We start from the raw sequence: 25,838 nt of genomic DNA, 5'->3' as shown, positions 1-25,838 counted from the left end.
CTATTGAGACAAACACACATGGGCATTTTTATAGATGTACAAGCCTACTTACAACTCCAACCAGCTTTTTGTAGCAGTTTATGGTTGCAATTATGACAGTGATGACAAAAGAACCCCGAAAAACAAAAATCTTCTGTTTTACAAAGTAAATTTTGAGAGAGAGAGAGATGTGAGTGTGTCATTCTGTATATATGTATAACACACGCAATGTGAGTATTAAAAATGCATCCAGTGTATAGATAATATTTATGTATATATGTATATATGGGGTATATACAGGTGTGTGAAAAAGAAAGTACACCCTCTCGGAATTCTATGTTTTTTCCGTATTAGGACATAACAACAACAATAATCTGTCCCTTAGCAGGGCTAAAACATACTGCACAGAGTCATGATTTATTCAACAAAAATAAAGCCAAAATGGAGAAGCCATGTGTGGAAAAACTAAGTACGCCCTTACTGCTTCCATAAGAATTAGGATGCTAAGTAGCAGACAGGTGCTGCTAATCATATGTCCTTGATTAATTGATCAACAGTGTGACCACCACTATAAAACGTTTACGTAGTTTGCTGGTCTGGAGCATTCACGTGAGGAATGACATCAGCAATGATTTTTAGGAAGCAATTGTTGCTGCCCATCAATCTGGGAAGGGATATAATGCCATTGCCAAACAATTTAAAGTCCATCATTCCAACAGTGAGATTTTTCAAAACATATTCACACGGAAGCAGAAAAATGAACGCACATTCACGCAAATAAAGTCTATAATATTATATACTGTATCTTTTTAATTAAATAAAAATTCTAATTTATGCATTGCAGACCTTATTTGAACAGAAAAAATGGTTACGGTACTTTTATTTAAATAAAGCCATCCCATTATTATGAAAAGAGACAAAACCTTGTATCCTACAGTGTATTGGTGGGAGGTTGAAGATATTGGCAATGAAAAGCTGGCAGAAGAAATCTAATTGCACGCATTAACCATGGAAGAACACAAGCTCTCTTCTAATTACTGACTAGAAGTCATAGCTCTCAGGTTGTAAACTCGTAACTGTCAGTGATTAAAAGTTAGCCTTCTGACAGTTCATGCAGTCTCAGCCCTAAATGAAAATGCCCAGTAGAGAGCTTTTGAAATTCAAAAAGGATGTGAGATAATGGTAATAAGAATTGCTACTTGTTCTACAAATTATTTAGCAGTGTTAAATCATGCAGCACTTCCGTGTCATCATATCTCTTTCATAAACACAATATTCTAGTTAATCAAACTTAATTTCTGTATTTTTACATCAGCTATTTTTCTGTATTTCAGGAAAACTACTAAAGTTATTATATTAAATCTTATTAATATTATGCTGATGAGGATTTTGGAAGTGAAATGTTTAAGAAATGTCTGAAGTGCTGTGAATATTAAATTTTTCCATCATTGTAAGGACATGTATACCGTAATGTAGGTTTTATTTAATTTTGTTTGAACAAGCGTTCTTTTTCATAAAGAATTATCAATTAGATAAATAACAAATAGCCCTGCACTCCTACCAAAACATGAATATGGTGATAAATACTAGTCTCCCTAGTTTAAAAATGGTGCCTGGTGCTTGACTGTTAGCAAAATAACCATAATCAAATGGTAATAAAGCCAGCACTCACGGTCTTTAATGGTACTTAGCTATATATATATGGTTAATACAATAGAGGACAGTGCACGATTACAAATGGATATGCATAGGTTGGAGGCTTGGGCTGGGATGTGGCAGATGAGGTTCAACACAGATAAATTTAAGGTTATGCACATGGGGAAGAAAAATCCAGGCTGGGAATATGTATTAAATGGGAAAACAATGGGGACGACTGACATGGAAAAGGACTTAGAAGTTTTAGTTAACAGTAAATTTACCAGTGTCAAGCAGCTGCTGCTAAGGCAAATAAAATCATGGGGTGCATTAAAAGGGGCATAGATGCCCACGACAAGGAAATAATTCTACCACTGTACAAGTCACTAGTCAGACCACACATGCAATACTGTGTACAGTACTGGGCACCAGTGTACAAGAAAGATATAGTGGAGCTGGAGAGGGTTCAAAGACGGGCAACCAGAGTAATAAGGGGAATGGGAGGACTACAGTATCCAGAAAGATTATCAGAATTAGGGTTATTTAGTTTGGAAAAAAAACGGCTTAGGGGAGATTTAATAACTATGTAGAAATATATAAGGGGGCAGTACAGAGATCACTCCCAGGACCTATTTATACCCAGGACTGTATCTATAACAAGGGGACATTCTCTACGGCTGGAGGAAAGAAGTTTTCTACACCAGCACAGACGGGGGTTCTTTACAGTAAGAGCGGTGAGATTATGGAACTCTCTGCCAGAGGAAGTGGTAATGGTAAACTCAATAAAAGAGTTCAAAAGGAGCCTGGACGTGTTTCTTGAAAGCAATAATATTACAAGTTATGGATATTAGATTAATAGGGACAGAATGTTGATCCAGGGATTTATTCTGGAGTCGGGAAGGAATTTTCCCCCTGGTATGGGGCAATTGGCATCTGCTTCATAAGGGTTTTTTGCCTTCATCTGGATCAACACAGTAGGGACACAATATGTATATAGGTTGAACTTGATGGACTTTGGTCTTTTTTCAGCCTTATGAACCATGTTACTATGTATTCAGATTGGTACAAATTGGAAATGTAAATTTTTTTTGGTAAATTTGGCAATTCATACGAAGCCCTGAAAATGAGGCCAGACTTCCCACAAATTAGAAGAAAACTAAGCAAAAAGCTTCTAATTTTCATTTGAAATCTGTGGGTCCACATACACTCACATTCACTCACACTCATTTCCTCACACTCTTATTCACTCTCTCATGCTCTCTGAATGATTTCCTACCTTCTCTGCCGACCACTTCCGCTTTTGACAACCACTTCCACTTCTTCCGTATCTTCTCCCTTCTCTTCTCTATTTTATCTTCAACCCTTAATCTGCTATCTTCTTTCTTGATCCCCATCTCCGAGGACATAACCCATAAACCGACGTGAATCCTCCAATCGGGGGAGAGGAAGTCACTGCGAGCCCCGCCATATTGCCCTCAGTTGGTGCTTTCGGTGACATCCTCTTTCCCAATTAGGGAAGCAGCGCTGCCATTTTGGCAGAAGTTGTCGAGTTATGCCTGTGGAGATGCGGGTGAAGAAAGAAGATATTAGATTAAGAATTGAAGACTGAAGATTAGACAGTAGAGAAAAGAGAAGAGAAGGGAGAAGTAGTCAGCAGAAGCAGAAGTGGTCGCCATAGAAGGTAGGGAAACATTTGGAGAGCTTGAGAGACTGAATGAGAGTGAAACTTTGATCGAGTGAATGTGGCAACAAATTTTATTCCTGAATCAAAAATGCCCCGAATTTTCGGCTGAACAAAATAGGGAGGTACCATGTTAGGACCATGTTTTAGTAAACTAGTGTATGTAAGTGTATGTACAGGGCTGCAAAATATGATGTTGCTATGTAAAACATAAAAATAATAAATACTGCCCTACAGCATTGAAGAGGTTACATATACACATATACATTTTGTGCTCCAGCATCAAAGAGGCTAGACAATCTAACCCCACTTCTTTCCAAGCCTCTTAAAATATATACTCCCGAAAATATTCAATAAAAATGTATCGTTGACAGATGGCCGCTTTTTAGCTGCGCTCCGCCACCTAAGCTTTTATCTGCTCCCATCCGCGGGTATTTTGATCCTGCTGCGCCAAATCATCCCTTCAGGGTGCCTGGTGGGCTGCTCACCTTTGTTGGCCTGCCGTTATTTTGTTTCCTCGGTCGCGGGGACATTGTTTAAACCGCAACGTGGTTGCGGCCCGGGAGTCAAGGCCTAGTCTGGGGCTTTAGGCCCGACGCCACAAGACCTCGCTTGCCTTCCCCACTCGGGGCCCCTACCTGCCTCCTTCATCGGCCCTTTCCCTCCCCGGTGCTGCTGAGGTTCGATGCTGCTCTGCCCTACCAGCGACGCACTTGCTTCGTTCCGGCCTGGCTGCTGCATTGCCGGAGGTGTCGCGGATGGGGCTGCGTCTTCGAGGCACTTACCTGCTCCATAGCGGTGGATCCGATTGCTGGTCCTCGCCCTCTTCTCCGCATCCCTGCTGCTGCCACCAGGGAGTGATCACCTTTATTCCAGCGTGTGCCCGGCTGTTCCTGATCTCCTCTCCCACCTGCTCCTCATACCTGGCGCGATTGCTGGGGTAGGCTTTGGACTCTAAGTGGCTATTAGGCCTTTCTGTGTTTATTTTTCTCTGTGGCATTAGATAGTTAGGGGTGTAGGGTGGGTTCTAGTTAGGCTGGGTGGTTGGCCTGGGTTCTGGGTGGGTTGTTTTATTTTTTATTATTATTATTATTATTTTTTTTTTTTTATTTCTTTTTTTTTTTCCTTTTCTTTTGTTTTGTTATCCTGTGCTACTAGCTAGGTAGGGGTGTGGGGTGGGCTCTAGATAGGTTGGGTGGGGGGACTGGGACTTGGGACTAAAGGTTTCCTTCCTGCTGCTGGACTTATTTAACCGGCCCTTTGGACTTCATACACCATTGCAGTTTGCTTTCTGCTGTTTATCACTGCCCTGAACTGTAATAGGTTATACGCTGTGTTTAATTCTTCAGTGCGTGGTTCACCGTCTCTGTTTGCACTGCACCATATATTGCACTATATACCGTTCTGCTTGTATTTTGCTTACTTTGCGGCTGTTGTGGTGTATCTCCTACCACTTGATTTACAGTTTGCTTTCCACCTTGGCAGCTGTTCTTGGTACCTTGCTCTTTCTTACCCTCTCCGTCTCTCTTCTTTCTTTCTTCTTCTCTCCCCTCTCGTCTTTCTCCCCTTTTTCATAACGAGGGGTGCCCGGTGCCTTCTGGGCCCCATGGAACGCTACATGGATCCGACATCGTCTACCAGGCAAGGGAAGGCACGGGACAAGACACATGGAACCTCCAGATCTGCTCCTGCTCCTCACTCTCCGCAGCAGGCTACACTTGCGGCATCCCCTGACGATTGCACGCCTCCACCTCCGCTTACGGCTCAAGATATTGTCAATCTGATTTCTCCCCTCTTAGATGTGAAACTCGACAAACTGACTGCTTCCATAGATAGTACGTTGGCCGAGCTTACTTCACAGAGTCAACGAATTTGCGAATTGGAGTCACGCGTTTCTGACCTGGAGGACGACCGCACATCTTTGACGGCTACTGTGCAAGATCAAGCGGCTGCTATCCTTCAATTGCAGGACCGCCTGGAAGATTTGGAAAATCGTAGCAGGCGTAACAATATCAGACTGCTGGGTCTCCCGGAAACTGAGAAGGCCTCCTCCCTGATGGACATTGTCAGTAATTGGCTGCCGAAAGAATTAGGTCTTCCCTCTCCCTATGATAAAGTGCTTGTGGAAAGGGTGCATCGGATCGGGCCTGACGTTAAGAGCTCCCAAGCTCGACCTCGCGCACTTATCTTTCGGGTTCTGAATTTCCAGGACAAACACAGGCTTTTTGAGGCTTACCGTAAAGTGCGGGATCTTCGTTACCAAGGACATCGGATCTTGCTTTTTCAAGACTTCTCTGCGGCTGTTGCCGCGAAGAGAAGGCAGTTTTCCTCGGTTTGCACGGAATTGTATTCCAAGAAGATAAAGTTTGCCTTATTGTACCCAGCGAAATTGAGAATACATCATGCTGGTACGTCCTTTCTCTTCGATTCCCCGGAAGATGCTAAGCGCTTCATGGCTGATGACCTGGCTTTACCGACTCACCTGCAAGCCTCACACAGGGGCACCGGGTCCTCGCCTCTTGCCTCTTCTCCTTCTCTTCGTTCTCCTCCTTCTGCCTCGGTTACTTCCAAGTAATGCCTGCTGCATTCCATATGTTTCTTGGAATCTGTTATGTTTTCGGTACTATTGTTTTAGGGTTTTTTGTTTTGTTTGGGTTTTTTGGTGCGTTTGTTCTCGCATCATGGGGTGGGTTAAATCGGGGAAAAAAATTGAGAGGTCTTGTTCATTCTTAGGGCAACCTGTTTGTCGATTATATTTTCGCATTGATAAGTCTGTCTCGATGGGGGCTCGCTGGGACTCCCTGGGACTACTGTTTACTGTTTACTTTACTGGAATCCTGCTTCCCCGTAAGGGTCTAGGCTGATGGCTTCTGCTTCTTCTGCCTTACACGCTTCCGCAGATGGGGTGCATACTGTCGACTCTTTTAGACTTATCTCCTGGAATGTGGAGGGTCTCAACTCTCCTGTTAAACGTAAAAAAATTCTCACCCGTCTCCACCAACTCCATCCTGATATAATTTATCTACAGGAAACTCATTGGTGTGATCCGCTCACTAATAAACTTACCGCCCCTTGGATTGCTGGTTGTTACTCTACGTTTTTTTCTAAAAAATCCAGGGGTACCTCTATTATTCTCACGACTCGGTTGCCGTTCTCTGTGGAAGCGGAAAGGTATGACCCTGAGGGCAGGTATACGATTCTGAAAATACGATTGGGGGCTGACACCTTTACTCTGGTCAACCTCTATGCCCCAAACTCAGGCCAGTATTCCTTCCTGGCTCGAGTATATGCTGTATTGTCAGAACTGTCTGCTGTTAATATTATTCTGGGGGGTGACTTTAATCTTACCGCTGACCCTGGCCTGGACACTTCCCGCTCAGATTCTCGCCCCACGCAACTCCTTTCCACACCCCTGTTAGACCATTTCCATCTCGTAGATACCTGGAGACATGTTTACCCGGTGGACAGGCATTTTACATTTTACTCACATCCCCACGACTCCTTTTCTAGACTAGATTATTTCTTTCTCCCGGAGCCTTTGCTATATAGGATCAAGGCTGTCCACATTTTCCCTATAGCTATTTCCGACCACGCGCCAATAGGGCTAGATCTTCGGCTTGCTGCCCCTCGATCGTTCTCCTACAATTGGAGATTCCCCTCTAATCTCTTTCACTCCGACGACTTCCGCTCCTTTTTGGAACGGGAGTGGCTTAATTATGTTGATGATAATCTCGCTCATACGGATGATATGAACCTATTTTGGGAGGCATCTAAACCTGTGTTGCGCGGACATATTATTAGCTATGTGTCAAGACGTAGGCGGGAGACTGCTGAGCGGCTCCTGCACTTGGGTCGTGATCTGTCTCGGGCATACTCTAACCATGTCCTGTCCCAATCTGCTGAAACTGCGAAGGTTTATAGGGAGACTAAAGCGTTATATGATGCTTGGGCCACTGAGAGGGCGCAGATCTCCTGTGCCTATATGCGCAATACATATTTCCGTTGGGGCAACAGGGCGGGGAAACTCCTGGCTAATTTAGTCACTCGCTCTAAATATAAGAAACAATTTATTACCCGTTTGAGGGATCGTGATCAAACTCGTACCTCGTCCCCTACCAGGATTTCCCAACTATTTGTTGACTATTTTAGCAGCTTTTATACCGAGGAACCTGTTGCTTTTGATGCAATGATTGACACTTTCAGCCGGGCTCAAATCCCTAAGCTCACCCAACAGGATAGGGATCACCTAGAAGCACCTATTTCTCTACAAGAAATTAGGTCCATTATTAAGTCCCTGCCAACTCATAAGACGCCGGGGCCTGACGGCCTCAGTGCGGAGTACTACAAAATGTTATCACCCCATCTGTTGCCTCATCTCCAGGACTTATATAACCGTCTACTTGCAGGTGAACCTCCCCCGCGAGACTTTAATCTTTCTAGGACGGTCCTTATTGCTAAGCCCAATCGCGACCCCGAGCTGTTGTCTTCTTATCGCCCGATTTCTCTCCTCAATCAGGATTTTAAAATTTTGACTGCTATAATGGCTTCTCGCCTCCAGCCCATTTTAGCTCGGTTGATCGGACCATCCCAGACGGGCTTCCTTCGTGGGAGGCATTCTACCCAAAATGTTCGCAGTCTGATCTCGGCCATTGTCTCCACTAAGTTGACCAAAAACAAGTCTGCCATTGTCATTAGTTGTGATGCTGACAAGGCGTTTGATCGTATTTCGTGGCATTATTTAACGTCCTTTTTCAAATTCCATCATTTTGGCATCCGTTTTACTCACTTGTTTCAGTCTCTATATAGCTCTCCTCTCACCCAACTCCTCATTAATGGGCTTAACTCACCACGCTTCCCGTTGGGAAGGGGTACACGTCAGGGCTGCCCCCTTTCCCCGTTGCTATTTAATTTAGCCATTGAGCCGCTGCTTCGTCTGATTCTTTGCTCTAACCAACTAAAGGGCATCCCTGTGGGTGGCGCTGACTTGAAGGTGGTTGCTTTTGCCGACGATCTGCTTTTGTTTCTTTCTGATCCTCAGCAGTCCATCCCTCCTCTTATGGACCTTTTTGCGCTGTTTCATAGGGCTTCGGGGTTTTTGATTAATGCAACCAAAACAGAAGCCCTCCCAATTTTCCCTCAGGCCAGGAATGGCTGGGGCGATCGTTTTCCTTTCCGCTGGACTGCCACCTCGGCTATCAAGTACCTGGGTCTTGTGATCCCATCTTCTCTTTCCCAACTGTATAAGCGAAATTTTCGTCCTCTTTTCCAACAAGTGGACGAACTGTTTAAATCGTGGGCCAAATTTCCCCTTTCCTTCACGGGACGATGCCACTTGTATAAAATGGCTGCGTTCCCTAAACTTCTCTACCCTATTCATATGCTCCCGATTACGCTGCGGCGGGCTGATGTACATGCCCACCATCGCTCTCTCCAGCGTTTTCTGTGGGGCGGTAAGCGATCTCGGATTGCACTGGTCAAATTACAACAACCTACTAACAATGGTGGCTTGAATATCCCTCACCTGCCTGATTATAATTTAGCGGCTAATTACAGATATGCGGTTGACTGGATTTTAGACAGGCACCGTTTTGCCTCTACTGGGCTGGAATCCCGGCTTTCTCCTAATATCCGTTTGCCGTCCCTCCTACAAATGCCTACCCATCTGTGGCCGCGTGACTTACGCTTAAATCCGCTGCTGTATCACACGTCTAGGGCTTGGTCCCAGGTGCGGAAGCGCTTGGGTTTGGGATTCTTGCACTCTCCCTATGTGACCATGGTCCGTAATCCCAGATTCCAGCATGGCAAATCTGCTCCTGTTTTCTGGAGACTGGAGTGTGTTGGGGGACGCCTTGTGACTGATTTTCTTTCCCCTACTACCTCGTGTGTTCTTACCTGGCAGCAGTTCCGTGTGAAATTTTCCTCAGTCTCTGTTCACCCGCTACATTATTTGCAGTTTCGCAGTTTTGTTGTGAGTACTCTTGCTATGCTATCGCCCAAAGACCACAATAATCCTCTTGATAATGTGACCCTACGTACTCCTACCAGTTCTCTCACCATGTCCTTTCTCTATGGGCAAATTCGCCCTATTATTACATGGGGGTCCCTTAGACAGGGCCTGCCTGCTTGGAAGAAGGACCTCCCGGAGATAGACCTGGATACCTTGGTTGACGCCACGGTGTTCAACTCTAAGCTCTTGGTGTCCCGCTCATATAGTGAAATGTTTTTGAAAATTCTCCACAGAGCCTATATGACTCCGAAACTTTATGTTGCGGCCCGGTTGGGTGATAGCTCTAATTGTTTTAAGTGTGCAGAGCCTGATGCCAATCTCTATCATAACCTCTGGGCTTGTTCCTCTATTACCACCTTTTGGAAAGCCGTTCACCAATATGTTACTACTGTTTTGGGTTTACCCCTTCCCCTGACAGTGGAGTGGGCTCTTTTTGGTATTTTGCCGCCTTCCGATACTCGTCCCTTTTCTGCTGCAGAAAAAGCTATTCTGCTTATTGTATCAGCGGTTGGTAAAAAGGTCATTCTGACCCAATGGATGCAGTCCTCCCCGCCTCTTCTTGACATGGTTCTTTCCCGATTGCATAGTATTTTTCGACTAGACTGGTTAGAGGCCGCTATGCATAGGGAAGTTAAAGCTAAATTCTTCTTCCGAAAATGGACCTCCCTTATTGCGGTCCTAGATGACTCTGTCAAATTGTCCCTTTATAATTCCTTTCATTCCACTGGTTGGTTCTGTCTTCAGGCGCTGAGGGGGATCTGCCCCATTCCAGGGTTTCGTCCTTCTCAGGCTATGGTTGGGGGGGTGCTTCAGGAGTTGTGATGGGGTTAGGTTACTACATGTTCATTATATTTTTGCTTGTCTTGTTTACCGACCAAGCCTTCTCTACGGACGTCGTTCATAAATGGCTACTGTCAGACCTGCCTGTATTATGTATCCTTCCTGTTGGTTCCTTCTTTATATGTATTTTCTTACACATGGGTCTGCCAAGCATTCCGTCCTGATGTTTTGACCCTTTTGGGCCTTTTGTGATGCTGATACATTCTTATTGTATTTGTACACTGTATTTCAGTTTGCCCTTTATATCTCTTTTATGTACGTCATCTGTGCATTATCCTCTTTGAATAAATTGTTTTAAAAAAAAATAAAAATATATATACTCCCTCACAATGCTGACCCTTGAAACATGTAAGGTACCCAACCACTATTACTTTCATGTAAGGCAGAGGGAGAGGGGGGGTTCACTTTTTAAAATACTTTATTAACACAATCACAATAAAATTATGTCAATCATTAAATACAAAATAATAAAAGATTATTTTGCATCTTGCAAAATACTCCATCTATACACCATTTCATTTTAACCCCTTAATGACAAGACTTTCTTTTTTGTAGTATACTTTGGGACAATAGCTCTTTTAACATTTTTCAGTGTTGCTGTTTAGCTCTAATTTCTTCTTTCTCATTTTGTGCACCCACACACATTATATATTTTTTTTCAGCACAACCAGGGCTTTCTTTAGATACCATTATTTTTATCATATAATCTAATTTTTGTTAAAAACGACTTTTTCTCACTTTTATTTAAAAAAGCTTTTACTCATCTGCAAAAACTAATGAAAAATCTTGCTATATAGATTCTACTATTTGAGTTTAGAAATGCCCAATTTTTATTTGCTTTTTTCTACAAGTTATTGGGCAATAATTTCAAATAGCGTTTTGCTATTTTTTCCCAAATCTGGTCATTCTGCCGTATGTGCTATTTCGGGTATCTTTGAAGCTGGCCAATGCAATTTACCCCATCAAACCATATATTTTTGAAAACTAGACACCCCAGGGTATTTCAACCCTTTCAATGTACTAATTCTACCATCAGCCTATTTAAAACTTTATGGTAGTAATTGTTTTTGTATTTTTTTCAAACACATTGTACTTCAGGTGTGAATTTACAGCTCCTTGTATATGTCACTGTCAAACAACTCCCCATATTTGGGTAATCTTTAAAGCTGGACAATTTGATTTACCCCATCAAATCATACATTTTTTAAAACTAGGAACCCCATAGGCATTTAAAATGCCAATATTTTAACTCTTTCCATGCGTCAAGTTTATAGTGTTAATTGTAGGACTTGCTCATAAAAAAAAAAGTTTTCGATCGCGGCATTGCAGCTATTAAACGGCAGCCTGTACATGTACGGGCTTTGTCTCCAATGCTAGATGTACGGGCTTTGTCATGAAGGGGTTAAAGGAGTTCGGATCTGGTAATAACTAAATTCCAGTTTTATTCTGGACATGATCAACTTTTAAAAAATGGGGAGCAGAACACCCATCATCATGTTATGTATCTTATTTTTTCTACTTTTATATATGGCAGGTTTGCTTTGTCACAGTGAAAAAATCTGTTGGCATTTTTCTTCCTCAGTTTTGAGAGAGGGTGGAGGGAGAGAATGTGTGGATGCTAAACATGGTTTAATTTTTTTTCAGGTGAGCCTTACATATTGGCAAGTTACATAATAAAGTGAAGAACCAATTATTGAAATGAAACCTTTATACTTTGCCATCTGGTGGTCAAGCTCCTTTAATGTTAATGTGGTCAGCATATGTAAGCCAAAATAAATATAAATCGCTATAGTCAAGCATGCATTGTGATGGTTGGCTGTAACCATTTTCATGTACTCTTGTAACTCAGAAGAGACATTTTGTCTCGGTCAGTCAGTTAGGTTGTTAAATGAATGTTTAGCTTTTGTAACATTTATCTGAAAATGTTTATTTCACTAGTAAAAGGGCTCCTTTCATCATTAAACCTTTGCATGAAACTGAACTCTCATTTTGTTCGCTAACATGCAAAAGTCATAATTCATCTCCAAGCACCAGTCCTTAAAAATATGCAAATTTGTGGATTGATTCTGTTCATGAATATGAAGTTCACGGTTATTTATAGCAATGTTAGCAATGGAACAAAAAGAAATTCTAATCAGATCTCATATAAATTTCAAGATATCCCACTTATGGTTTTCATGATCGAAGTTAGGGATGATTGCAAAAATCATGGTTGCTTCACATTTGCAATTAGTTAAATGGGACAAGACCACAGATGGTGTCACATTTACAAATAAATCCAAACGTACAGCATAACCTTGTTAAATCTAAAATGTCTATAAGGGAAAAGGAATATATTGTGGTCGAGGATATTATGGTGTGAGTTACTGTGGATGTATATTAAAAAGTCCTTTCAGTTTAAATAAAAAGCTTCCGATAACCAACATATTCCGCAGTTCCACAGAACAGAATGAATTTCAAACTCTTTACTGTGCTGAATCTGCTTTGTGTTGTATTTCTGTCTCCTGCGTGTGCTCTGATTTATCAGAATAATAGCTTGAGTGCCAAGCAACTGTATATATATCTACTGAAAAAGCTATCTAGTAATGTTGCAAGTGAGGAAAAATAAAAAGTAGGCTACTTTATAGCCTAAATAAAGGCTTCTTACCTAGAAGTCATTTAAAATGACTTCCCAAAGAGTATTTATTAAAAAAGTTGGTAGGTGATATAAATACTCATTGTGTTGACACTAATAAGTAAGCAAGCCTGGACTGGCCATCTGGCACACCGGGCATGGGGCCAGCAGCAGGATATGCCCGGCCGCACACTACGTGAGCATAAAGGATGGCAGTATAACCATCCCTACTACCTATCCAGAAGCCCTCCCAATGTGTGGTGTGTGTTGCTGGAGTGACTGTGATGGTCACATGCAGAAGTGTTATTGTGGGCAGCTGTGACCTCCAGCACTTGGATCTTCAACATGTCGCCTTGTGTCAAGAGTACTTTTGCTGCCTTAAAAATGTTGTTTTCATAATTTTTGCCCCTTTGCCATACTTAATTTGTACAGTATCCTATAATTCTCATCACAACCATGTCACACAGAATACATGTCTATATATTATCTAAGGTTGGCTTTTTATACAAATATAAAACACATTCTTTCCTTTTTAACTATGACTACGGAATCTAAGATGTTTGGAATTGCGGGGAACATACCAGAATTCTTCAAAAACAAATTACTTGCTTCAAACACTTTTTAATAAAGGTGCGCTATTCCTCAAGCACAGGGAGGAAGTGACTTACTCAAGGTCGTTGCAAAACTGTCTTGGGTTTCAAACTGAGTTAATAATCATTCAAAAGAAACATCCACACATTTTGTGACACCAGGTAACCTATTTTGTGTCTCACAAGGTCCCGTTTCAAGAATACAATTCACTTCTAGATTTAAGATGCTGAAGATCAAAGACCATATCATCTTTAATTTTACTGTTTTTCACATAAAAAAAAGTAATATTATGAAAATGAGATTCACTTTATTTTGGACCAGGAGAGGGCTGGCACCTTCTAGCCACGGTGGCAGGATGAGTAGTACTCTCAAATCCTTGCCCCCATCCTCAGTAACTAACACATTCCCCTCACACTAACAAACATTTACACATACACACTCACTCTAACACACATATATACACTCACTCTCACACACAAAAAAATGGAGCCTTTCTTTATTGCTGACCTTGCTGTGCTCCTGCAAGTGCAGCTAGGATTGGCTGGGGGAGGGGACAATTGCCCTGATTCGGAGCTTTACTGCTACCATCTTGTTTTTATAGCTGCCCTCATGGAGGTGAAAATGAAATAGGAAGATGGCTAATTGCATTAAAGTGTATTAGGAAATACTACACGTCTGCATAAAGACATAACTCTCCAGATACTTGTCATTTTCTTTTGTGTCAGTAAGCTGCTTAATATGTTTATTTAGTAACTTTGGAAAGTGTGGTTTTAGCCAGCAGCAATGTATTATAGACATGGTAGTCACAAGCTAAGATACAGAAGAAAAAAGCTGCTAATTTAAAATTTTGGACTTTTTAGTTCTAAAATATTATCACTACTATTATCACTATTATAACACGCACAACAATTAATATAATGATATAATCACATACTTATATGACATGTACTAGGGTTAGTAAAGGTTCACAACACAAATGATGGGAGAAACTGACGTTTAATTAATCCACTTTAGTGATAAATATTCTATTAAAGCTTCAGTATTGCAGGGATCTTGAAGTCAGAATATTAATGAGCAATATTAGAACACAAGAAAGAGCAAAACTCTGGGAAAAAAATCACATATACATTGGATGATCCCATAAAACAATTAACATATTGAACATTGTACATATTTCTGCTAATTATGTTTTTAACTCTTCATGACCAGGGCTGTTCTGACCCACAAAGACGGGCGTGTGTTCAACTATTTATCTCTTTCCACTGTACTGCACCCACACATCTACTATATATTTTTTGTTTCAGAACGCAGGGCCTTTTTTTTTTTGAGTTTTACATTGAGTGGGCACAGAACTAGAGTAGCTAAGGAAAACTACGACAAAATATATTTATTTACTTCTCCTGATTTAGATAACACCTAGTATGCGTATAAATTTGTAACATAATAAGCATTTAGACCTTTGTATATTAATTAATAGATTCATGAGCATGTAGACTGATAAGTATATAGACAATTTTGTATTACCGTATTTGCTTGATTATAAGACAACCCTGATTATAAGACGACCCCCCAAAATCCGAATATTAATTTAGGAAAAAAGAAAAAGCCTCAATATAAGACAACCCTATAGGAAAAACGTTTTACTAGTAAATATTAATTCATGTAAACTATTTTTTCATATGTAATAAAAGCTATGATTGAGATTTTTTTTTTTGTTTTTATTTCCTTTTATTTGCCAACCTGCCCCCCAGTTATCCACATCTGCCCCAGATATGTCTTATACCCCCCTATATTCCACTCTGCCTCCCTGATATGCCTTATACCCTCCTATATGCCACTCTGCATCCAGAAATGCCTTATACCCCTATATGCCACTGTGCCCCATGATATGCCTTTTAACCATCTATATGCCACTGTGCCCCATGATATGCCTTTTAACCCCCCATTTGCCACCCTGCCTCCAGAAATGCCTTATAAGGCATTTCAGGACGCAGAGTGGAATATAGAGGGTCAAAAGGCATTCTGGAGGCAGAGTGGCATATAGGGGGTATAAGGCATTTCTGGAGGTAGAGTGGCATTAAGTGGGTTAAAAGGCATATCATGGGGCACTCTGCCTACAGAAATGCCTTGTCCCCCCATTTAGCACTCCCCCCTACTTACCAGTGCTTCTGACTCCCTGGTGTCTAGTGGGAACAGCGGGTGGGCGCCGGAAGGTCATGTGAAACTGCCAGTAGTAGCGCAGACATTCCCTGGCTGCCAGAGAGGAGGATTCACTGCAGCGTTGCAGGGAATTCTCCTCAGGCAGCCGGGGAAGGTAAGCGCTCGGTGATAGACACCCGGTGGAAGTACCGGCAGCAGCGGAGGTTACCAGACAGGAGGATCCGGGTCCCCTGCAGCGCTATTTGAGGTCTGATTATAAGACGGTCTCGATTATAAGACGAGGGGTATTTTTCAGAGCATTTGCTCTGAAAAAAACCCTCATCTTATAATCGAGCAAATACGGTACTATACAAATATCATAAAGGTGGGACCCTTACAGCAATGGTGAGTCTTTGCCATGGATAAGTGTCAGGTGCCGGGTGTTTAGCCGTGCAGCCCTCATTGTAAAGCAGCGTATAGTTTTGCAGGAAGGGACCTAGACATATTCATTTCTCTTTTATCTGGAAATTATGCATGTGTCTGTTTAATAAACCATATGCATGTTGTCATCCATTGGTTGAAAGTCTCATCTTTGTATCCTCAAACCTGTTAACCCCTGCCTGTCCACACAGTTAAAACATTTTTTTTCAAGTAAAGTTTTCAAATTTGGCACTATAATTTTAATGTGACACATAAAAGGGTTATTTTTCATATATGAACACCCCCTTTCATTGATAGAGTGATGGATTTATGCAGATTCATTGGTTTTTCCAAAACATTTGGGTTTTTCTATAGGGGCCAAAAGGATCTCATGATGCAGCAAGAGGCAAAATAGTTAATTTATTGTAGCATGGATGATTGGTAAAGATAACATAACATGATTATTTAAGATCTAAAAAATAAATAGTTTCCTTTTTATTATACTAGGCATCAGCACACATCTGTATCCAATACAAAACAAAACTGCCTTGTTTTAGCTTGATTTGGTGAGTTTAAAATTCCTACAACTTTAATATACGCCATTTTAATGCCCATCTTAAAGTATGAAACATGTAACGGATTTCTTTCTCCTTCAAAGAAACTCAGGAACCCTAGAGCCAGACTTTCTATTAATTGCCTAATAGTAATTTAATGCCAGTGCTAATGTGAGCGGAACTAAGGCTATAATATGACAAAACAGTCCCACCTACTCTTCATTTTTTAGACTCTTAAAAAACCCCGAAGTGCCAAATATTCTTGAAACCTGATATTTAAAACTGTGCTCAGCATCAACTGTCATTCAACTGAGAAAAATGTGGTATCCATGAATCTAGCCCTTTTTCAGGTGTCAAGAACACTTCATACTTCACAAGAGATAAATGCTACATCAGTGACTAAAACCATGACTCAGTCTTCAGATGAACAAAACAAAAGAATTCCTAAATGATCAAGCAGACACACCTGTGGCTGAGTACCTTTCCCAAGATAAATCATTGCAACATTGGACTGGCAGGATACTGTTAAAAGAAAATTCATGAACAAAAGACTTTTTCAATCTAAAAGAGAACATATTGTGGTTTCTCGTTTGAGGTGCTGAAGAAAAATCTTCTTGTCTCCTAGACATTTTTTTTGAGCAGAAACTTAAAAACAGGTTGTCATATTGTCATATTGTTCTGTCTTTAACTCAGGAATCACTTAATATACAAAGGGAACACAAGACGAATACCAAACTCTATATCACTTTATTAACATCTTTTATCTCTATTTAGTAAACAAAAGTCAGTTCTGAGGATTTGTAATCCAATGGAAACAGTAAAAAGTTTGAGATGAACAGGATAGTACTGGCAGGGGGAGCATAGGAGGCATCGTCCCTGTGTTGCTTGTTTAAATATAGAAACATTAGGGTGACCAAAGTAACAGAAACCTTCAAACTGTGTTTGGCCTGTAACACTAGACTGCCATTTACGATTCCCTCTCAGGCTGAACGCTTCCAACCCTTGCCTGTGAATGAAAATCCTATATCCATGAGCTGTCTATTTTTAGAAACATGTCCTGACATAATCAAACAATTGTTTGAACGAGTGCTTAAAAGCACATTATCTTTTGTTCTCCCTCTTTGCACCACAGACATATTTCCCATTACTTTTCTATTACCCTATTTTACCTTTCCTCAGTTACATATAACCAGCTTAATTTTATCTCTCCCCCTAACCCTCTATTCTGCCTCACACTCCTCCTGCTCCTCTGCCACTATCGTTTAGCTAACACCTATTTGTCCTGTCCATCTTACATTCCAACTCATCACTTCCCTTCCTGCATCCATCCCCTTCAACCATAATATCCTTTGCCTCATCACACGCATCCTACTTGTCTGATTGAAATGGGGAAAACAATATTTTGTATTTTACTAGAGAACAAAAGCTTAGTGTCGCATCTGATGTGGTGTTTGCTTGCACATTGTGTGGTGTTCTTGATGATGCTGGCTGGGTATGACATAATTGGGTGTTCTCCATCCTATGACCCATCCAGTTTGTGTTTAGGATTTCTACACAAATATGTTTTCTGTTCTGTTTACTTAACAGTAACGTTTGTACAAATAATATTAAAGTTAGTGATTAGTTGTCATTTTAAAAACAATTTGGGTAAGCATTTAATTATATTTGACCTACCTTTGAATTAAAGGTTTTCTTGCATTGTGTACAATATAAAGCATGCTCTAAAGTGTCTGTGCCATTTTGAGTCATTATAGTTTTCTAAATAAATTGGTTACCCTACTTTTCTGGGAGAGGGAAAGATGTCAGGGGACAGATTAACATGTTGAGGTTATAGAATAAAAAAAAGAAATTTGTTTTCAAAGAGTGGTGAAGTAGATAGGGAAGAGTAGAGACCTCAGGACTGAGCCTGGAGGCACACCAATGGAGTGGTAGAGGAGACACAGACTGCCATGTGAAGCATGTTTTAGAAATTAAGGGGTTACAGGAGAAAGAGGTGGTCTGGTATGAGTTACCATTTTGCCAGTAAAAATTTTGTTGTGGGAAGTGGATGCTTAGCAGGGTCCCATAAGCTTTAAAAAATATATTTTTTACTTAGCAAACTTAGCTTACAGGACATTCAGGTACTGTCTGTACTTGTGTAATTAAAGAGTGAACAATATTGTGCCCTTTGTAATCTTTTGGGATCAACCACTCTTTTCAACTCAAGGTAGCTCCATGATCTTCAAGTAGTGTTGCAAGAAACAGATTGTGTTACCCATGTATAGACATGTTTATTCTTTATTGTTTTGCTTGTAATGACATTGATATGGCTTGTAACTTGTTTCACATGCCTCTTTGAAATATGTGTCATATCCCAGAGCATTGCTTCATTGTACTGTATTACAATGTGGGATATGTGGTCTGTGTTGTATCAATTTTTGCCTCAATTTATCAGATGTGCCTGACAATTGGGACTATGCTGCAGAAAATAGGGCACTTAAGGGGTATGGCAATGCTGACCTTTCATCCGGCTCTAGGGGTTGCTAAACTTTTTCTGTCAGATATCCAAGTGGATTGGAATTTGGAGAAAAAAAAAAATACTTCCAACATATAAAAGCAAAGCATGGCTCACCAGTGGTCTGGGAATCAGTTACACAATTTACAAACATCTCAATATCCATAAATATAGCCAGATGTAGCTCTATTCTATGGCCTTTTTTACATTTAAAATAGAGCGAGGAGGTGTTTATTAAAACTCCAGCCGAGGCTTAAGCACTTTAGAAAAGTCCGTGATTGTACTGATAATGCTGTAAACATTGTACTGACAAAATGCTGTAAACATGTCAGTTTTCAAAAATAGACATGTTAATAGTTTATTTTTAACAAAATGTGAACAAACAGAAGAAAAATATAAATCAAATCAATATTTGGTGTGGCAACCCTTTGCCTTTAAAACAGCATCAATTCTTCTAGAAACACTTACACACAGTATTTTTGTTCTTTAATATTTAATAGTTTAACATTAAATACAAAGAGACATTCCAACATTCATATTATTAAAATGTATATAATGCATATAAAATAATTATAAATTGTCTACTACATAAAATTATAAAATCATATCATAGGTGTTCTTAACCCCTTAATGACAATTGACAGTCGGGGCACGTCACCCGAAAACCAAGGGTTAATGGCAATTGACGTGCCAGGACCGTCTTGTAAACAGTAAAGTCTTGTAGACAGTAAAAGGAAGAGATTATAAGTGAGGAGGAACGACTGGGGAAGAACATAAAGATTGAGTATGGGAACATTTTTTTATGAGAGGAGAAATATATGGAGGAGCAGTATTATGGAGGGTCTTATTTGCTAGTACAACCATTTTAAATGTGTTTTTTTAAGGTGATGGGGAGCTGGTGGGGGGCATGCAAAGAAGATAAGCCTAGCACTATTTAGTTACTTATAGTATATTTAAATAATAAAGTGCCATGTTCCCTTGTAAGTAACTAAAAGATATTGATGTAAATGAAAACCACATTTTATACTTTGTTGACATTTATTTTGTTTTAAGATCTCTTGCCAGATTTGGTCAATTTTTGTGTGAATCCTAGCAATACAGATTGTTGCTGCTATAAGAATATTGACTAATAGGTTTCTTTTTTCCCAAGAGGTAAGCCCAAATGAAACAAAAATAGCTGCAGTAAGAGGAAATGTTAATGGAAATAAAGATGAGATAGTTCAGATTTAAGTGAAATAAGGTCAATAAAATTCCACCAAATATGGAGAAGGGAACCATCTCCTACAATGATCAGAGATAGAATTATTTATTTTATGTGGTCTAGTGGGGGCTAAATAACATCAATATAGAATTTTATAGTACAAGTAAATTTATAGCATGGATATTTTGTTAAACCAGTAAAGTTCCCTGCTGCCAGTCTCATTTCAACAAGGGATCTTTTATGTCAATTATAAGTCTTTGTTTTGAAGATCTAGCAAATTGTTTAGTTTTCTTATGTATATTTAGGAAATATTCACACACTGATCTATTATTTCTTTGCTGTTCAAAAGGTTTAATTCCCAAATGTTGGAATGTCTTTTTGGAAGACAAATCAAATAGATTTGTATTTGGGGAAAGGACATCAGTTTGTTGCACACAATATTTTAAGGAACTCGGCAGGTAGGTTGTTCCAAAAATCTTGTAGACCTCAGTTATTCTGTGGATTCAGGCAGCCTGCATTGCTTCTCTCTTCATGCAAACCGAGACAGACTGGATGATGCTGAGATCAGGGCTCGGTGGGGGACATGCCATCACTTCTAATGCTCCTTGTGCTTTTTTGTTCTTTGGCTCTATATTTGTGGTCATTGCCTTGCTGCAAAATACATTTGGGGGTTAATCAGAAGCCTTTCTGATGGGATTGCATGATGGAGAAGTATCTGCCTGTTCTCAACATTGAGTAGTGTGGCCTTGTCTTATGGCTTTTTGGCCACAAGTCTTCCATGGACAGTAGATGGGTGTACCATGGTCCTACTGCTTCTTGCCAACGCTGGGCTCATGGGACTGCTGGACATCTTCTGATTGTGAAATAAGCATGATGTGTTTCATCTGCTGCACTAAGGTTCCTTGTCCAACCACTGCGTCTACGGTCCCCAACATTGCCCTTTTGTTTGTGCTGTTTCCAAAGAGCTTGGACAGAATATCTTGACACCACAATCTGCTTTGCAATTGATCAGCCTTGGAGAGATATTGCTATTGCAATATAACTATCTTGTGTCTTGTTGCTGTGCTCAGCTTTTCTATAGTGTATTGACATTAGACTTCTTTAGCAACCTCACCTTTTTAGTGAGTTTGGCTATTCTTCACCCAGTTTTATTCCTCCTACACGGATGTTTCTATTTCAGTTAATGGCTGTGTTTAACTTACATATTAAATTGATAATCATTAGCATATGTTTGTTATAACTGTTTAATCATACACCTAATAAAATGTCTACAAAACCCCTGTTCAAGTTTACCTAGAAAAATTGATGCTATTAAGGCAAAGGGTGGTCACACCAAATATTGATTTGATTGAAATTTTTCACTGTTCACGCACTTTGCATTTTATTAAATGATTAACAAATAAACTATTTACATTTTGATTTTTTTACTTTATATATTTCTTTAACACTTGTCTAAAACATTTGCACAGTACTGAGTGTTTCATATAAATTCCACATAAAGACCATGCTTTAAGCCGAAATATGTTTTTTTTATATAAACTAAATATACCGTAATTGCCTAGACACAAAACCCATTGTACTATTTCTCCATCACTTATCTCTTTTAAGCATGCAGAATTATTTCTCAGCATGGCAAATGTATGGACTTTTTCAGCATCAATACTCTTTTAATGGACACAGTTGAAGTATAAATAAATGAAGTATCTGCAAAGGTTTCTATTAATTAAATGAATTGGGTTTTGTCAGAATACTAGACATAGCAATACCAAAATTGATTTTTGAATCAGTAGGTATGCTTTAAATCACAATTATACACTTCTCCCAGACATTTGGGTATTTTTGGCTTGTTTCCATTCGATTGTTTTCTTCTTAACTCCATCAATAATAGAATCTCTTGCAAGACCCAGAACTTCCATAAGTCTCCTAAGAACAGCCAGAAGATTAGCAAGAAGTTTAGTTTGTTGCTTCTGTGATGAGGTCTGAACCAAGCAGCAGCATGCTATGAATTCTGCAACAATATTTTGATTATGGTAGAGGGATACATTACATATTATTTTTCTTGTGTATTATTGAGTTATATCTCAACTTAGATTATATAGTGGCAAATGTCATGAATGTATATAGTTATTCATATTAATTCCCATACTTACAGTATGTCTGCAGTATATATATACTGTATATGTTGTCACCTTACCCTTGACATTGGATGCGTGTGGGAGGTCTTGTTAGGCCTACTGAAAATCTCAACTGAGCTGCTGGCTACTGGCTGGTAAACAGGAGATGCATTTGCCGGAACGAGCCTTGAGATGCAATAGAATAGAGCATCTGCATAGAGGAGACTCTACTGGAACCCTTTGTGCACTTGTGCTGAACATTTTTTTAATTTAAAGGTGACATTAAGCTGTCATATGCAAGAAAATGCACATGATGCCTGGAGTGTACCTTATATGTTGGGGTGTATGGGGTGTTTTGCAACATCATGTTAGGGGTCTGGATATTTTTTTTTTTAGAAAGGCTTGTTATACAGGGCTATAAATAGAATTAATATTTTAGAGCTTCTTGATCCAATGAGAAATCCGATTGCCTTTGGTAGTCAAGAAGGAATTTTTCCCTCTGATGGCAGAATTGGAAGTAGCTTAATTATTGGGGTTTTTTTTGCCTTCTTTTGGATCAAGAGTAAGAAGATTAGGTAGAAGAGTTGAACTTGATGGACTTAGGTCTTTTTCAACCTTATGTACTATGTAACTATGTTTAAATTCTAAATGAAATGTAAGATGTTCCTTTGGTATAACCATTTGAAGTTAATTTATCATGTACTTCATATGTAGAAAAAAAGGATAGGTGAATATCCTGGAAGAAAATATAAATATATATTGAAGTAGATGTTTCTAAATGCCATGAATGCTCAATGTTGCAGTAGCTTCTGCTTCTTAGCTTCACAGAACAATAGCAAGGACCATGTTACACTAAATATAATGCAATTGTATGTAATCTTTTTAACAAATTGGACCTATTAACGGGGTATTAACAACAATTCATGACTTCATTTTGCCATTAGCATATGTCATGAAAAAATAATTGTATGTAAGTACCACCGTCTGCCTTCTGATGTCACAGGTTTAGAAATGGAACCCAAATATAAAATTCTAATTTAATCCATGTTAAAATTCGGTGGCTTCATTATTTATGTTGGTCATGCTTGATTCCCAATATCTAATAGAAGAGTTAGCTGGAAAAGTTAATGGGTTTGTGTGCCTTCAACTTATTTGCAATATTGGTGACTCTTAAAACTGGGATTATAATTCAGTTGAGTCACATTATAAGATAATGACTAAACAATAAAGTTGAAGTAATGAATTTCAATTACAGGACATATTAACAAGCTTAATTTGGAAAGATAATTAAAAATGTTACCTCTGCTGTCCATTTTTACTGTAATCCTTAGAATAATAACCAATTTAAAGTAATGAAAACAATCAGTGTATAGTGTAAAACTCACCTACCACACTAACAGAATTTGCAGTTATTAAGTTTAAAAAGAACTTTCCAATCTGGGAAATTTTTCTTTGTGTGAACTGTGTATTCTTCTTAGAATTAATCACAAAAGGGGGCTGTTTAGAAAAATTCTCATTTTAATATAAATTGAAAATGCCATGCATTGCTATTGATTGCAATTCACATTTGTATTTCCATTAAGTCTTAAGGAATAAAAATTCGTTAGCGATGCAGTTTAAGTGTTATTTTCAAATAAAGGCTCAAAGCATATATGCAACAAAAGTGAACACATTTTGAAACTGAACAAAATAAAAATATAATGACAAATAAAAAGAATGCAAATGCTTTTACAGTGCAAAACTATGAGCAGCTTATTTCGTTTGATGCTACATTTGCATATGGTTAACCAATGTGTCCAAATAATGTGAAAAGCTGATATTTTGGCCACTATTGCTTCTGTTCATTTTTGTTTTGATATAGGGGTATATTGCATTTCATGTGCAATAGGAAACAGACAATTCTGTATAATCTCAAAAATTATTTTTATGGTTTAAGAAAACCTACCTACCTAATCTACCCTAAATACCTAGGTAAATTGCATGTGAGTTTGGGCATGTTAGTGTGTGTGTATGTATGTGTGTGTCTGGGTATGAGTCTCTGTTTGGGAATGTTAGTGCATGTCTATGTGTCTGGGTGTATCAGTGTATGTTAGTATGTGGGTATGCTAGTATGTTTGGATATGTTAGTATGCGTGTTTGGGAATAAGTCAGTGTGTTAACATTTGTCTTTGTCTGGGTATGCTAGTGTATAAACATTTGTCTTTGGGTATGTCAGTGTGAAAGTTTGTGTCGAGGTATGTAGCCCACACACACATATATTTCTGATGAAGGGGCCCACTTCAGATATATCTTGGACACCCCTGGGCTTATATGGTAGTACTGTCTTTAGCATATAGACCAACTGCAAAGCTCCAGCATTCTCTGCATGCTCCTCGTGTTCTATAGTATAAAATATATGCAGTCTGTGAAATCAAAAGTATGCAATATGCAGTCATGAAACAAAGAATAACTAAGAGCTTGTGTAGAAGAGACAATGTATCCATCTGGACAGACTTCATAAAAATGATAAAATACCCAGACAAAACTAACAATTATGTTCAATAATATTATTGGACATATACATACTTTCTATGTAATTTTGCCTACATAATAAGATTTTAAAATAAATAAAATTATATGTAAAACATAAGAAAAAGCATCTGTAGCACACAACATGATGAATGAATTAAAAATGTTAGGAGACAACATTGGGTACCTTTTTACTCTGTATGTAAACATTTTCATGTATTCCTTTAGGCTATTCTGTAATAATAAATAAAGTGGTGTGCTTACCATAAACTATGTTTCCAAATTCAAGATAATATTGATTTTATTGCAGAGAACAATGTAAGACATCTAAAGGGGTTATTTACCTTGAAGCATTTAACAACGCTAAAATATCACTAACTGTGCCATAATTGTATTCTGTGTATTTTTCATTGTTCCATTCTAAAAGATGTATGTATACCCTGCTGGAATTAAAGGGGAAAATCTCAATTTCAATGATAAATTTAATTAGAATGTGTATGGAAAATTAAAAAAAATATATAAAAATACTATTAAAAGTGTTTGTATTGTTGCAATCCAATAAATAAATATGTGTATCAGTATTATATGTACCGGAAACAAAATTATGTTGAAAGGACCAGATTCTTGACTACCAATTGGGTGTACCGGACATAGGATGTGAATGCGATTGAGCATTTATGTTACACATAAGATGGATCAAACAGGAAAGTGAGCAGAATTACAATAAAAGTAAAAAAAATGTGGGCTCGATAAAAGATAATGTGATTCTATGACATATTAAACAGATAATATAAAAGCGGATATGTGGCATAGGTTAGAAGAAGAAAAATCAGGAAACACTCCAGGATATTGTCCCTTTACAGATCTAGTGATGTTTGTGGTTATGATTTCCTATTCTTTATGTAATCAGGTCCTAGTGACATTTTATTTTCAGGGGCGATAAACATTGTTTTAGGAAAAAAGCTATAAATATTGTTTTATTTGTCATATTCATGTCAGGTTAATATTCTATTAACAGTGTCTCGATGTTGTGGGTTCCAACAGGGGTAGTGTAATACCAG

The 25,838-nt window shown here is 39.0% G+C and overlaps 1 protein-coding gene across 9 annotated transcripts in view; it reads right to left on the bottom strand.

Moving 5' to 3' along the window:
• The window catches only part of LOC149285889 (teneurin-2-like), a 771,075-nt gene that overhangs the window by 612,931 nt on the left and 132,306 nt on the right, over window positions 1–25,838 (bottom strand). Inside the window, exon 5 of one of the 9 annotated variants that reach the window (XM_089494756.1) lies at window positions 1,648–1,665. The exons of 7 other annotated variants lie outside the window; for them this stretch is intronic. In XM_089494756.1, coding sequence (XP_089350882.1) covers window positions 1,648–1,665 — 18 coding nt within the window. Of the gene's footprint in view, window positions 1–1,647; window positions 1,666–22,390; window positions 22,398–25,838 lie in introns of all 9 variants that reach the window. One more of the 9 variants, XM_089494755.1, reaches the window with a different exon arrangement.

The sequence above is a fragment of the Sceloporus occidentalis genome, unplaced genomic scaffold, assembly GCF_023333645.1.
Source record: "Sceloporus occidentalis isolate IW3139 unplaced genomic scaffold, rSceOcc1.0.p SCAF_75, whole genome shotgun sequence".
Classification (NCBI taxonomy): Eukaryota; Metazoa; Chordata; class Lepidosauria; order Squamata; family Phrynosomatidae; genus Sceloporus; species Sceloporus occidentalis.
Note: the sequence above shows the minus strand (reverse complement) of the source record. Positions and strands in the feature narration are given on the sequence as shown.